General features: G+C 59.6%; 2 protein-coding genes across 4 annotated transcripts in view; one reads left to right on the top strand and one right to left on the bottom strand.

The window, feature by feature from the left end:
* The window catches only part of ERI3 (ERI1 exoribonuclease family member 3), a 109,116-nt gene extending 100,467 nt beyond the window's left edge, over positions 1 to 8,649 (top strand). For all 3 annotated transcript variants that reach the window (XM_027462460.3, XM_027462461.3, XM_005028746.6), the window contains exon 8: positions 7,027 to 8,649. In XM_027462460.3, coding sequence (XP_027318261.1) covers positions 7,027 to 7,109 — 83 coding nt within the window. In that variant the 3' untranslated portion in view covers positions 7,110 to 8,649. The remainder of the gene's footprint in view (positions 1 to 7,026) is intronic.
* Positions 8,650 to 12,873: 4,224 nt separating this feature from the next.
* Positions 12,874 to 15,063, bottom strand: part of DMAP1 (DNA methyltransferase 1 associated protein 1) — a 28,179-nt gene continuing 25,989 nt past the window's right edge. Inside the window, exon 10 of the mRNA XM_038182712.2 lies at positions 12,874 to 14,624. Coding sequence (XP_038038640.1) covers positions 14,278 to 14,624 — 347 coding nt within the window. The 3' untranslated portion in view covers positions 12,874 to 14,277. The remainder of the gene's footprint in view (positions 14,625 to 15,063) is intronic.

Here is a 15,063-nt window from a genome sequence, read left to right as displayed (position 1 = left end):
AGGAAGCCAGTGGTGGAGCGACATTGTATGCTGAATAAATTAAAGGCTGCGTGACTTACAGGCGAGATTGATCTCCTGCCGAGCATTTTGTTTGGTGACGTGCTTGTCATAAGGGAGAGCTAATTACCAGCTCGGCTCCGGCAATGGGAACACGGCGCAGGCCGGGTGCCCTGAGCCTTGGCGAGGGTCCTGCACTTGTAGGATTTGCTGTTCCTGAGGCCAGCCACGTGCCAGGACCCACAGCTGGGTTGTGTCCCTGTGCCACCAGGCTCGGTCACATCGCGGGGTGATGGATGTGCCAGGGGGTCCTCCTCAGGGCTTGGTTGTATGGGGTCCAGCACTGCTGCAGGGGGTGATAATGGGGCCCGAAAGTGTATGAGCGGGGTTTGGGACACATCCAGCTGGGGCTGTCCTGGGGCTGCTGGCCCCGGGGCACGGCTGTGGGGCCGGCACCGGAGCAGCGATGGGCGAGAGCGCATCCTGCGGCGGGGATGGCGATGGCACGGGGGGGACACGGGGCTGGAAACGCGGCCACCGAGCCCGGGGACAAGCCCAGGGCCCTGTCCCCAGCTCGGGCTGGCTGCGGCCGCCCCGTCGGGCTGTCTGTCACTCGGCGGGATTATGAGTAGTGAGCGTAATGCATCGGCGTATGAATAGGGTTGTCTGGCTGATGGTGATGTATCGTTTTTCATTACTGCCTCTCAAGCCCTCCCTGCTCCACGTGTGGAAATTCTATTTATTCCCTAATTTGTAAAAATTCCCTCCTTATCTGATACCAATCAGGGAGGGGTAATTGGCTCTCCAGGGCTAGCGGCTGGGGTCCTGATGAAGAGATATGTGTGTCTGCTCCGGCTGTCCAGGCACCCTGCCCTGCTGCACCAGCGACACGGGCCACAATTAATAATGATTTGCAAATGGCAGACAAGCAATAACGCAGAAAGATGTCCAGCCAGCCTCCTGCCCGCCCCTTAATTTCCTTCTGTAATATAAATGGCACGGGAACGAAAATCCAGCGCTATAAATTCTGGAATTAGTTATTCACCGTAATAAATGGGGCCCTTTTTGGTGCGCCATCCCCCCCCCCCCACCATCTTCCTCCTCCGACCACCCCCCACTTCCCCCCTCGCCCACCGCCTCCTTCGTTTGAGCCCGAATATGCAAATGCCGTAATTTAACGGGATGGTGAAGTTGATTTTCATGTTAACTTAATTACTTTGATTTATGACGGGCTGCGGCGCAGACACGGCCCCGCCACCGCGCGGCTCCCCCCGGCCCCTCGGCGCTCCCCCCGGCCCGCTCCTTCCCTCCTCTCCTCCCTCCCGGTCCCTTCCCTCGCCCCATCCCTCGCTCCCTGCCCCAGTTCGGGGTTTTTTGAGCTGCCTGGCAGTGGACATAAGTCCTGGCGACAATGGCGTGCTGAGGAGGACAGATTCCCCGTCCTGCCTTGTTTAATCGTGCCTGGATAATGGATGTATAATTGACTCATTTGAATGCTTTTGCCTACAGGAGTGCAGAGCATTAAATGTTTGATTGCCTTAATTTCCAAACAGATCATTATCCCCTTCTTACCCGCTCTTAATAAACACTTTATGAGGATTTTTTTTTTTGTGTGTGAAGGAAAAAAAATCTCCACTCCTCGTACTTCTCTGAAGTGATAAACTCTAATTAAGTCTAATATTTAAAAATATGGTAATGGTGACTTGTTTGAATAAGTGGCCTGCATTTCCATAATTTCATTATTACGTAAAACACGCTAATTATTTGAAGTGTGCTTATTACTAAAAGAGAAATCTCCTCCTAATAAAGATGAAATTGGCTTTTTCCCTGTGCTGCTGAGCGTGCTGCTCCCCTTCCCTCCCGGCCGGGGCGCCGGCGCCGCTCGCTTTGTCTGCCCGGGGATGCTCACGGGGACACCTCGGTGTCCCGGGGGGCTCTGGCAGGGTTTTGGGGTCCCAAGCACAGCAGCTCCCCTGCCTGAGCCCCGCGTGCAGGGGCTGGGAAGAGCAGCAACAGGTAGGGGACAAAGCGAGGAGGAGAGCACGAGCAGGCTCCAGATCCGCCGCAGAGTGCTTGCCGGCTCTCCGGCGGGGCAGTCAGGGGAGGCACCGGGATGAAGTCAATATAAAACTAATTTTCTTTTCTTCGTGAAGAAATGAGGTGTGTGGCAGTAACGTAATTGCAGATAATGAGGTAAGTTATTCTTAATATTCCCAGCGTCGCTGTCAGCTCCACCTAATGTACCTGCCGGCTGTCCGGGGCGCGCAGAGCCCCCCGCACCGCGCAGGGGTTATGAGCCCATTCATTTGGGAGCCTCAGGACCGGCCCCGAGCTCCCCGTGGCTCCCTGACGTGTCCTTGTCACTGCTGCAGCCGGGTGTCCCCAGCCCCATCCCACCCTTGCCCAGCACCAGATCCCCAGAGCCGGGCTGTGACATTTACCACCGGGGTCACCCTGACAGTGGGGTGGGGACTTGTGGCCCTCTTGTCCCCAAAGCTGCTGTGGCCGTGGGGGTGTCTGGTCCCTGTAGGGTGAAAATCCCATTGCCTGTGCACAGCCACAGCCTCCTGCCACAGCTTGAGTGGGGGACAAGTGCCGGTGTCCCCTGGGGGTGCCGTGGGAGCACGGGAAGGCCAAAACCCCTCTGGTTTCTCAACAGGGCTCTCCTGGGGCTGCTTTTGAGCCGAGGCATGGACTGGATGGGTCGTGCTGTGGTGGGGACGGGTGAAGGCTGAGCACTGCTCCCTCCCTGCTTTGGCACACGAGGCGAGCGGCCACCAGAGCCGATGGCTCTGTCCCCTCCCGGGACGTGCCCACGCAGGGTGAGCAGCGCAGCTCAGGGCACGGTGGGGACACGACCCATGGGGATTGCAGGGAACACCGGCAGCCGCGTGGGGCCCGCAGGGCTCCCGCAGGTCACGAGGCTGCTGCCCGGCCCCGTGGCGAGGGGAGGGGAGGCGCGGGGAGGCTGTGGCCGGGCGTCCCCGCTTCCGCTGGCAGGGAGCCGTCGTAGGAAGGGAGCGGTGATATTATTCATTAACAGTAATCTGCCATTAGAACATTGACAAATGGCCCCTGGTCACCTGAGCATCAGTTCTCGTACAGACCATAAAGCATGGGGACAGTTTAAATATGGACCTGCTCTGCTCGGGCCGGGGGGCGATCCGTCTTCCCAGCCGCAGCACAGGTGCGCCGGGGCTGGCTCCAAATGAGCGCGGTCAGGGGGGGCTCTCTGCTCCCACAGCCCCTCGGGGCAGCTCCAGGCCCCACCGGGATGGAGAAGCTGGCTCCTTGCTCCTCCTGCTTGGCTCTTGTCCCTGCCGGTCCCCAGGGTGGCTGGTGGCCACGCCAGGAGAGGCGGGAGCCCTGTCCTTCCCTCCTGCTGCCTGGGGCTGGGGAGGGCGCGGGGGCATCAACGGGGGCTTCGGGCAGCCCCATTGCATGGCACGGCCACATCCTGCCAGCCCGTGGGGCTGCGGGATCACCTCCTGCTGCCGAAATCTTCCAGCTCCTCCTGGGCTCATGGCAGTGCTGCTCTGCCCCAGCCGTGGCAGCACAGCAAGCGGCACAGGCTGCTGCCTCCAAGCCCTGCCGAGGAGCGCAGCAGGAGCGGTGTCGCTGTGCCAGCACCAGGACAAGGACAGGCAGCGGTGCTGAACGCTGGCAAACTCCAGCCCTAATTAAAAGGCCCCGGCGTGAGCTCGCTCTGCCCGCCTGTCCCCACGGCACAGAGCTCGGCAAAGATGCGGTGCGGGCCGGGACGTGGGCACGGAGCTGGCGAGGAGCCATCGGGGCAGGCTCGGCCCCAAGCACCCCGTGAGCACGGAGGGAGCTGTGCGGGACACAGGTGATGCTCCGAAGCGACACGACACGGCAAGGGGCAGGGAGGCACCGCGGAGCCGCTGCTCCGTTTGCAGAAGGCGCCGTAACCCCACGCTGACCCCTCTCACACACACCGCGCAACACCCCTAAATCAATTGCATCTTATTATTACAATATCAATATACAATATTCCTACAATAACACCATTGATTTTCTACTCAGAGGCTGCACCTAAGTCTGTTTTAAAGAGGAGGGAGTTAATAGTGCCCTCATTAAAAATCTATAGATTACCCCCCACCCCAAAAAAGAAAAAGCAGTTTATATTCATTAGGGCTATTGAATATAAAGTAATATGTTTGTGTAGGACATTGGAGTAATGTGATAATCCGTCCGCATATCAGGGAGAAATCCACTTAGCAACCCTGTCAGCTTGACAAGAAAAATGTGCCCATAAAGTCGGGAATACATTGAGGGAGCGAGCGCGAGGCAGAGCAGGGGCGCGCGGCCGCGGCAGAGCGGTGTCAGCGGCACGGGGCCATCGTCACCCTGCTGCTGGCACCGGGACACTGGCAGGCACCCCGCTGCCCTGAGAGGTGCCCGGGGCCGGGGCAGCACGGCTGTGCTGGGGTGGGGAAGGTCGGGGCTCAGCCCGTGGCACCCCAAGCGCGGTCACCTGGCAGGACACGGGGCTGGGGGTGCCACCGGGGGCCGCGGTGGCTGCGGGACCCCCTGCGGCAGCGTCCCCCTGGGGAGCGCAGGGCTGCCCGGCGTCCTCGGCCCCCAGCCCCGTGGTCACCTTCGCGATGGATTAAGCACTGAAAGAGCAGAAAAGCAATCCCGTTCGCGCCCTCTTAGGTTGTCAATTGCCATTTTTGTAATAGAAATTCCTTTCACAAGGTAACAACGGGCAGATTTAGAGGATTTCATATTGCTAATAATTCCCCAAACAGCCATCTGACGGTGTTGTTTTAAAAGCCGCTTAGTTTTTTGCTTTGGAGTTTATGAAAATCTCCCACTCTAATATCCCGAGAGCCAGCCTATAATTGTGTTATTAAATCAATCGGAGCGGATTACATTGTAAAATCAATAGATGGCTGTAATTGCATATTAGAAAGTTGTTCTGCTGTTGTTGATTTTTTTTTACATGGATAATTATAATAAGCGTGTTTACCTTGGCGCTGATTTGGAATGAGTCTCACTAAATGACTTACGACGAGCTCGGCGCTCCCGCTGCCAGGGGGCCGTGCCGGCGTTTGGGGTGGCGAGGGCGACACCACAATTCCTCGGCCGTGATGTCCCGCTGGGAGCCAGCTCCCGGGGAAGCTGCGGTGTGAGCTGGAGGGGATGGGGTCTGTGGGCAGGAGCTGGGGGTGCAGGAGAGGGGGAGCTGAGAGCGAGCCTTGCCCTGGGACTGCGGGGTCCCGGTAGCGCCCTGAGCAGCTCCCCAAGGAACAGGGACAAGTGGCGATGGGAGCTGGCGCTGGTCAGGACACGCTTCGTGTGCCAGGACCCGTCAGTGCCCCCCTGGGCACGGATCTGCCCCCAGCCGGGTGCTGGGGCCGGGCAGGGTGGTGCGGTGGCACCGGCCCTGCCGCGGGCACCTGGCAGCAGGGCAGCGCTGCCCGTCTGAGCAGGGCCCTCAATCCGGCACGCGGCACTGTCAGCAGGCAGCCTGCTGTCTCCTAGACAGTGAAATATGGCCACAATTAGCCCGGATACAGTTCAATTATGATAAACAGCGTTTGCACCCTTTAAGCCGTGATTAAAAGGCCTCCTCCCGTTGATAGAGAGACCTAATTTCACATTATTATCGCTGTAGCTTGATTATAAAGCACTCCCTGGATTTACAGTTGGGAGATGGATGTGGAGGCTTCTTTATCATTTACACATCAGTAATGATGCAGCCTTCCCTCCACCACAACATCCATCCAGCGGCAGCGGCGAGAGGGGGGCCCGGGCTGCGCCCCCTCCCGGGGCGCCCTCTCCCCGTGTCAGCCGGGCCCCGCTGCCACACACAAGTGGGCAAAGTCACCCTTACGGTAACAGCTTGATAAATGGGCGCGCGGTAATGAAATGGAGACATCAAGGCGTGGGGCGAGGAAGAAAGAGTGGTAATCGGAACGAGTGGAGCTGTCCCGAAACGGAGGGGAGCGGGAAGAAGGATCGCCTCTGTGCCGTGTGCTGTCAAGGGAGAAATTACACATTTACTCTTGCTTTTTCTTAAGGAGACGGCCCTCATAGATCAAAACATGGATTTACAAGCCAATTTTCAACATGAAATATAGACACCAGGAATCAATTTAAGCCCGGCTTCTATTTTAGCAAACGGTGCCTGTGTTTAGTCCCAGGTAAATAACGCCAGGAGCGCCTGCCCCCTCCCCGCCTCGCAGCCCCTCGCTCCGGCCACCTCGGTGCCGTGGGCTGTCCCCCAGCGCTGGGGCTGTCTGCGGCCCTGCAGCCCGGTGCCACGGCGTCCTGGTGCCAGCAGGCACGGGGTGGCACCGGGGGACAGCCCTGGCTGGGACAGGGACAGCCCCAAAGCACGGTGCCTCGGTGCTGCAGCAGGGAGAGCTGGGTGCCAACAGCCTCTGCCTGAGGAGAGCGAGGGGAAGGGGAACGTGCGTGGCTGGTGGAGGGCAGCTGCGGTGTCACCGGGCAGCCACAGCCCCGGCTGAGCTGCAGGGACAGCTCCTCTGTGGGCACGGTGTCAGACATCCATAAACTGAGTGGCTGGTGCTGGGCTCGCAGGGAGGAGGCTGCTGGCCCAGAGCTGGGGGGCCAGCATGGATCCGGCTTGTGGGAACGCTGCCGTTCCTATACATCCCTGTGGCAGCGTCCCACAATGAGCACTGGGCTGGGGGACACTGGGACACGGCAGCCGGGCATGGCCTGGGCAGTGCTGCCTCCAGTCCTGGCCGTGGGGCCGTCCCCGTGCAGCGGGGCCGTACCGAGAGGTGGTGACGGGGAGCTGGGGGCCCTGCGCTCACCCCATGCTGCTAGGGAGCACTGGGGCAGAGGCAGTGCCCCCGTGGGGCTGGAAGCCCCGAGGAGCAGTGGCTGTAGGGGATCGAGGCCAGCTTGTCCCCTTGGCTGGGCTGGAGGGGACACGGGGCCGGCCTTGGGGCTGACCGAGGTCCCGGCTGTGCCCCGGGGCAGCCCAGGGCCGGAGCGCGGTTCTAACCCAGCGCCTCTGTGCTCTCTCCGCAGACGACTGTAAGAACATCGCCAACATCATGAAGACACTGGCCCATAGAGGCTTCATCTTCAAGCAGACCTCCAAACCCTTTTGATCCCCAGGGCAGGCCAGGCAGGGCTGCATGCGCCCGGCGCCGGCGAGGCGGGGAGGACGGGCTCTAGCATTCAAACGGCAACCGAGGCCAGAGGAACCGACACAAATCTCAATTCAGCTGTTACTCCAGTAGAGGTTGTATATATGGGAAGGCAAATCTGTGTAGACCTGATGTGACTCCCTCTCTGGGCTGCTCCGGACATTATGCCATGCTAGCGGACAGCCGCGTAGGGCGCTTGCACCACATTTTAGACTCGTAGTTTGTTCTTTTCTTTGGCTCCTGATTTCCGTCCCTCCCTCCACGTCCCTCCCCGTCCTCCCTCTCCCGCCCCGTAGCCACAGCGTCCCCCCGGCATGGGCCGTCCCCGCCTTCCCCTCTTCTTTCTTTTCTCTGGTTTTATGTTTTCAGGCCTTGACGGCTGCTGCAGCGACGCCGGCGCGTGCCCGCGCCCGGGCTGCGCTCGTAGAGGCTCAGCAGTGTCGAGACGGCCCCGACCCTCCCCACCAGCCCCGGCCTCTTCCCCGAGCGCCTTTTTCCCCTCTTTTTGAGTCAACACTAACCCCTCTCTGACTCCTGTATGTGACAAACGCAATCCGTCTCTTTATGTTCAAGGTGAAGTGCCTGTATTCTCCGCTGCAGAGCCCCCGGCAGCCCCACTGCGGGCTGCGGGGCCCCGGAGGGCTCCCTTCAGTGGGGCAGGGGCCCGGCGGGCGGGCGGGCGGGCGGCAGGAGGGAGGTGACAGCGCCCGCGCGGAGCTCCCCCCACCCCGTCCCATCGCGTCCCATCGCGTCCCATCCCGTCCCCGTCCCGTCTGCTCGTGCCTCTTGCGGGGACGGGTGGGATGCCCGGCCCTGCCCCAACCCCGCTGACCGATTCCAGCTCCCACCGGGGCCAGGCGCGCCGCAGCACCGCGTCCATTGCCGGCGGTGGACGTGCCAGCGCGCGCTGGCCCCCCCCCGACCCACAGGTACCTGAGCAGGGGAGCTGCAAATCGGCCCGGGTCCCCGACCCCGCTCTCCTCCCACCCCCCCCCCTCCGGCCTCCCCCGGTTCCCGAGTTGAGGCTCAGCCCCCGCGTGCCCACGGTCCCCGCACGCCGCGGGCCGTGCCGTGCCCCTCGCGGGTCCCCGCGGATGCTCAGCAGCAGCTGGCTTGTTGCCTGAGAGCCTTGCCGAGCACATCCCCTCCAGCTGGGTGGGCTCCCGGCCGGCCAGGGCGGTCGGGGGGCAGCCGTGGGGCAGGCTGAGGGCACGCGTCCCCCAGTGTCACCCAGCCCCGGGGCCCTGCTGAATGGAGCCCTCGTCCGGGTGCTGACCTGCAGGGAGGCTGCAGCCCCGGGCCCGTGCGTGCATGGCCTGGAGCGAAGCCGGTGACGGCAGCCAGAAGGGCAATACAGGCACTGAACTTGGCGGTACATGACTGCATGGTGTGTGGTGTTCCAGTTAAACCAACCGATAATGCAAACCCAGCATTTTCATTGTCTAGTTATTCCAATCCTTGCTGTAAATGTGCCACATGAATAAAGTTTGGGGGTAAAGGAGCCCGGGCTGTGCCCCTGCATGTGCGAGTGTGTGCGGGGATGGAGGGGGCTGAGCCGGGCGGGTGCGCGGCAGCACGGTGCCCGGCGAGTGGGGCTGCCCTCCCGGGGGGTGCAGCACCCCAGCACATCCGTGCACCCCAAGTGCCACGTGCAAACACAAGGTTTTGGGCTATGAAAGGGAGATCGGGCTGGGTGTGCACAGCCTCGAGCCCACAGCGGGGTGACGGCCACAGCAAGTCCCACCGGTGGCTGTCACCGTCCTCTGCCCTGTAGCCTGGCACGCAGCGCAGGGTGAAGCCACGTTCAGGAGGGTGCCAGGCAGCTCCTGGCCCTGTCCAGCACCTGGGAGCAGGGCACCCAGCAGCAAAGGGAACCCCAGGACCTGCCCAGCACCACAGTGCTGCAGGGAGCAGGGGCACGGCCACAGGGCTGGCACGAAGCGGGCAGCTCCCGGAAAGCAGGGGCAGCCTCAGCCCGCTTGCTCCAAGCAAAGGTCACAGGGGTTTTAATGGCTCCCTCCGTGCAGCCCCCGATCAGCTTTATTGACCTATTTTCGATGGAGTCGTCTAATTAGTTTTCTATGAAAACTAAGAACTTGGCCTTTGCCCTTTACTCCTGCAGGCGAGAATGTGACTCAGAGGACGTTGTCACGGCAGATCGATCGCCGGCTACACTTGAAAGGCAGCGCGGAGGGGACAAGGGGGTGGGCAGGCCGGGTGGGTGCCCAGCTCTGCACGACACGGGCACACAACTGGGACCACCAGTGCCCGCCGTGCACGAACCCAGGCTGCCATCACTGCCATCAGTGATGCCACAGCCCCTCCAGGACCCTACAGAACAGAAACCCAACCTGCCCAGGGTGGAGCCAGGATGTTCCTCACCACCTCCTCCTGCTCTGCTTGGCATGGCGGGGCTGACCACTGTGGTGCAGGTTGCTAATGATGGGTTCTGTTTTTACAGGGATGCTCACAAAAATCTGGGGGGTAAAAAAAGGCACCCAGAGCCTGTCCTGCAGCCGGCCGCAGGGCGTTGGGCTGCAGGGCCAGCGGTGCCCGAGCTGCTCTGAGCCACGCTGCCACCCACCTGGCTGGAGGCAGAGCCTGTGCCAGGGAGCTAACCCGGCACTGCCAAGGAGCTGGGCTGGCACCTTGCAGGGGATGGCATCTCCCCGACATGGGTAGGGCTTTGGGACAAGCGTCTTTGGGGTGGGGGTCTGGGTGTGACCAGAATGGGGCTGAGCTCTGCAACCCGGCCCTGACGGAGCACACTTGCACCCCACAAGCCCTATGGAGAGGGGCAGAGCAGCTCACACTATGGCCAGCTGTGCCAGGGCTGCTTGGAGCAGGAACGGGCAGAGCCTGGAAACTCCCCTGCTGCCCAGGAGCTGCCATGAAAATTGCCCAGGTGCACAGCAGGAGCTGAAGAACCACAGCTCCTCAAAAAAAAAAAACCCTCTCTTCTTCACCAGCATGACCGAGCAGGACTCTGGTGCACCTCACCTTTCATGGGGTAAGTTTTAGGACTGAATGCGGGCCACTCACACCGCATAGGATCACAACCCTTGCATACCCCTGCACTGCGCTGTCTCTGTGCCAGGCGCTGCACAGACACCACGGCCACGGCTGCCTCCATCACTGTGGGGTCAGCACCCACAGCTCCGGGCACCTTGTGCAGGGCACACGCAGCACCAGGGCCCCAGGGGCGTGCAATCAGATCCCCTTTGGCAGTGGGGAAGGAAGGGCTGTGCAGACACGGTGCCTGCAGCCCCACCAGCAAACCCCATCTCCAGCAGGGCTCCCCAAAACATTTGGGGCCTGCCCACCCCTCCTGCAGGTCCCTCGCGCACTGCTCCGTGTGCTAGGCGCATGGTGGGAGGCCCCGCTGCCCACCCCAGCGGGAAGGCGGCCCCGGTCCCCGCTGCGCGCCCGGCAGACGGCAAACAGAGCATGGAATTTGCACGGCTACAAGTTAAATACAACACACAGACGGATTTCGTCAGAGGGCCTGGCACGGCTGCCTTCGCGGGATCCGATTAACGGGGAAATAAAAGGGCCAGAGAACCCACGCAGCAGCGCGAACAGATGCCCTATAAAAATCAAATACATGGTAATCAAGGGGACCGAAAGGTACATTTAAAAAAACAAAAACCCACCCTGGAAACAAAGGAACGGGGCTTTGTGGCTTTCCTGGGAGGGCTGCGGAATTAATGGGGAAGAGCACATGTGTTTGATAATCTTTATATGGCAAAAGACCCATCTTTCAAATATGTCACAAATTCATATTAATCACCTTCCTATTGCCTTCTGTGGCGCAGCTATTCCAGTTGCCTTGGGCAAAATTGGGAACTGTCTGGTTAAAAAAAATGTTTTACATTATAATTTACAAGAGCCTACAAGTCTAGTTTCTTTTAATGGAAAGAACGATTAAAAAAAAAAAAAAAGCGTGGAATATATATACACCCTGGTATATATACACTATATATATATATTAAAATATATATATATATAAAAGACAGATATTGTAACTCCATCTGGAAAGAGAGAATGTTTGATCTTAACAATGTAACTTCTAGCTTTCAAACAGGCTCAGAAAACAAGAAGTCAGCAGGAGTTCAGATAAAGGAAGCTTAAAAGTCAAATAATTCTGACTCTGAACCCGAGACTTCTTAGACTCAAGGTCTTTTCCTTTACCCATTAATGGGCTGACTTGTGAGCTCAGGAACAAAGTGCTGCAATGTGAGGATTTCTGAGAGTCACTCATTACAGATCACTGAGTGGAGTCTGAGTTGCGGAAATCAAAGGATCCAATCTGGAGTAACTGGCTGAACTTCTGCTTGGAACTAATTTGTTCCGAGTTCGGCTCACCTTTCACCTCCCGAAGGCCCCGAGCACAGTCCCTACCGGGGTCAGCGGCAGACGGCACCGGGGGGATCCCAGCTCAGCTTTAATGGTCAGCGACGGGCACCGCAGCCCCTGGGAGACGGCGGACGGCAGCCCCAGGAGGAGGGACGCAGGGGATGCAGGAGGGCAGCGCAGTGCTGGGCTTTCTGCTGCCCACAAGGGCTGCGGCACGCAGGCAGCGCTCCTGCCTGGGCTCACGGTGCTCACCCTGCTGCACAGAGCACAGCGCACGCAGGAGGGGATTCCAGGGGGGGCAGCAAGGCCCAGGGGCTGGCATCACCGAGGGGCAGCGCTGCTGGGGACCCCCAGGGATGTCAGCTCCTGCCTGTGCCCAGGGGAAGGGCTGAGCTGGAGGAAGCCCTAGGGACAGCCCCATGCCGAGAGCACAGGCAGCTGTTGGCACAGCTGTTAGCTGCGTGCGTTCATCCCAGCATGCCAAATCCTGGACAGGAATCCAGGTTTGCAGGGAAGAACACGGGAGTCAGGGCTCAGTCCCATTCCTGGCTTTGCCACTCACTCTCTCCCAACATCTGGAGCAGGATACTTCTCTCCAGGGAAACAAATCTGGCTTCAGGGGAGCAGCTGGCTCAGAGGCTGAACTAATCCGTGCTCAAACCAACATGTGGAGTGCCATGGATGGGCAGCGCTACACAGCACAAAGGGCCTCATTCTCTAACTCAGAGGAATTGGAAGCAGGGGGATTAAACGAGTCCCCTGGCAGCTCAGGGGCAAAGCACATGCTTGAACTCCAAGTTCAAGGCTGGCGTGGCTGGGCTAAGCCACGGAAGCAGCCTTGGCGATGTGCAGGGCAGGCTGCAGCCCAAAAACACCCACAGCCAGGGCTGCAGGAGGCAGAGCAGCCTGGCATGCTGCTGAGCAGGCAGGCTGTGCCCCAGCACACCCACCCAACAGAGAGCTGCCTGTTGGTGCCACCAGCACCACAGGGTGAGGGCACTGCCATGCACCCCACCAGGACTGCCCCAGCCACCCCCTGCCTCCCAGGTGCTGATTCTAACCGTGACACCCAGCGAGAGGCACTGGGGCAGGGCAGGGAACACCAGCAGTGCACGGCCTCCAAGCAGCTCAGCCCATCCTTGGGAAAAGATGGTTGTGGGCCACGAGCTGCCGGTCCCTGACACTGCCTGAGCACCCGGAGCTGCAGGAAGGCACAAGGCAAGTGCTGTGCTAGGCCCTGCCCAACTCTCCAAGCATGCCCGAGCCAGGCAGAACGTGGCACAGCAGCCCCGTTCCCCTTCTCTCCAAGATACCCCTCCAGCTGGGATGTAATTTTTTCCCCCCTCAAAAGGTAACATAAAATGGTCACAGTGTGAATGTGCTTGACCTTTTGTCTTGGACTAATCTAATTGTGTCGTCTTTGTGTAATCAGCCGGTAAAGGTCAGTGCTGTATTTAACATGGAGGCCCTTTAGGTACTGAATTTGCCTTGCAGTGAATTAACTTGATTATATTTCTTTCAAATATGTCAGAGACCAGGTCAGTTTAACCCTCTCTGCGCTGCCCGGGCCCACCTCTTTGTTTCCAGCTCCAGGAGGTGGCGCTGAGGAGGGACGTGGTCAGGAACACGCTGGGGGCTCCCTCCTCCTGCAGCCACGGCCACCACCACCACCGCTCTCCCTTTCCCTTGAGCCTGCTCCTTGGGAAGAGGAGGTGAGTTGTGAACCAGCCCAGGAGGTTTCCAAACCGGGACATACCCTGGACCGCACGGAGGGGTGAGATTTCGGGTGGAATGCAGTGGAAAAAAAAAGATTCAGAAGACTCCTTTGCAAACATGAACCTGTCTCAGCGGAACGCTTCCTTATGACTCCATATTGTGACAATTGAAGAGGACATTACTCAAGTCCAGATTAATGTGTCACCTCTGCCGTTGACAGATAAGGTGTTCTCAGTATCCTGCAATAATACATCATACATTTGAGAAAGTAAAGGGCTGTGACGCTACCGGGGCAGGTTGGCTGAGGCGTCGGGGATGCCACTGCGTGGAGAGGGGCAGCTTGTAGCAGGCAGTTCAGCTCAGCCGTGCCAGGGGACCGCAGGGAGGGGGGAAAGCAACCTTGGCTGACCCCAGGCGGACCCTCGGCCCTGAGGCAGTGGTGAGGGGCTGGCAGCCCACCCTCGGGGAGGTGGGGAGGAGAGAGCTGGTGATGGATTTACAGCATGCACAGGACACTGGCGCAGGGCTCGTGGTTGAAGCTTCAGTGGCTTCCAGAACCCCTGGGTCTGGCTTTCCTTCCTCGGCACTGGAGGTGGGGCAGAGAAACACCCCGTTGCTCTTCACATACCTCTCTCCTTCCCCAGCCTCCTGCCCCAGGTAGGGCTACCCCTCAGCTCCAGGGACTTGGGCAAGTCATGGCTCATCATATCAAGGCTGCTTTTCCCACTTGCTTCCCTCTGCTGAGCAGCCCTTATGGGGCTGTGTCTAGAAGGAAAATGCCTCAGGCCTGCAGCTGTACTGGCTTCACTGTTGCTGCCCCGGTGCAAGCTCTCGTCACCCAAAGCCTCGCTGCTTTGGTCCACGGTGGCACCCGCATCAAGCCATCTGCCTGCATGCAGGATGTAGAAAGACCTGCTGACCCCACCTATAGCACCAAGAACACTGTCCAGCACAGGAGACGAGCCCAGAGAGCACTGGGACTTGGGGAAACGGGCGTGCTGTGCTCCCTTGGACGCGCACGCCTGGAGGGAGAGCAGGGCAGCGTCCCCAGCGCTCGTCAGGGCATCTGCGTCGGAGACCTGAGTGCTCCCTGTTCTGCCCCCCCGACCTTCCTCCTCACCGAGTTGGGGGTCAGTGGTGCTCCTACTACATCAATGATCTGGTCCTTGGCATCTCCCTTGCCCTCCTCCATGCCGAGCCCTGCCTGGCCATCTGGATGGGCACCTTCCGCACTGAGGGGGCCTATACTGCCAGCTTTGGCCAGCGCCTCATAGCGGTGCCGTAACATCTGCAGCTCGTATTCACAGTTGGCAAAGGCTTGCTTCAGCTCGTACAGCAGCACCAGGTCACTCCGCAGCTCGTTGAACATCTGCACGATCTCCTCCGTGGGCATCGGGTTGAGATCTAGGGAGGAAAAGGGGTCCTGTTAAACACCCGGAGCAGCAACCCTGTGTCAAAAGATCCCCAGAAAGGTCCAGGCTGCCCAGTTCACTCCCACAAGGATGTGCCAGGAGCCTCACTCCCATCATGGGGTTCATTAGCAGCTGGCATCCAGAACAGCTGAACACCTGGAATTTCCAGGCTGTCCTTTGGCTCTGGCCAAGGACTGAGGGTGAACCTGCTAAGTCCAGGACTCACCAAGTGAAGGGTGAAGAAAGACTGAGATCGGATCAGCCCAGAAGGCAGAACCTTGCTACCTAGGGGCTCATATAATAGGAGCAAGTCCTTAGACACTGTTGCAGAAGACAGAAGAGCTCCTGGTGTCCCCTGTGCACGCACCAACAAGGAGCAGATGGGCTGAGCTCTCTCACCACTGCTCCTCCCAGAGCAGGGAGGCACAGAA

Source organism: Anas platyrhynchos, chromosome 8, assembly GCF_047663525.1.
Source record: "Anas platyrhynchos isolate ZD024472 breed Pekin duck chromosome 8, IASCAAS_PekinDuck_T2T, whole genome shotgun sequence".
In the NCBI taxonomy this organism is placed as follows: domain Eukaryota; kingdom Metazoa; phylum Chordata; class Aves; order Anseriformes; family Anatidae; genus Anas; species Anas platyrhynchos.
Note: the sequence above shows the minus strand (reverse complement) of the source record. Positions and strands in the feature narration are given on the sequence as shown.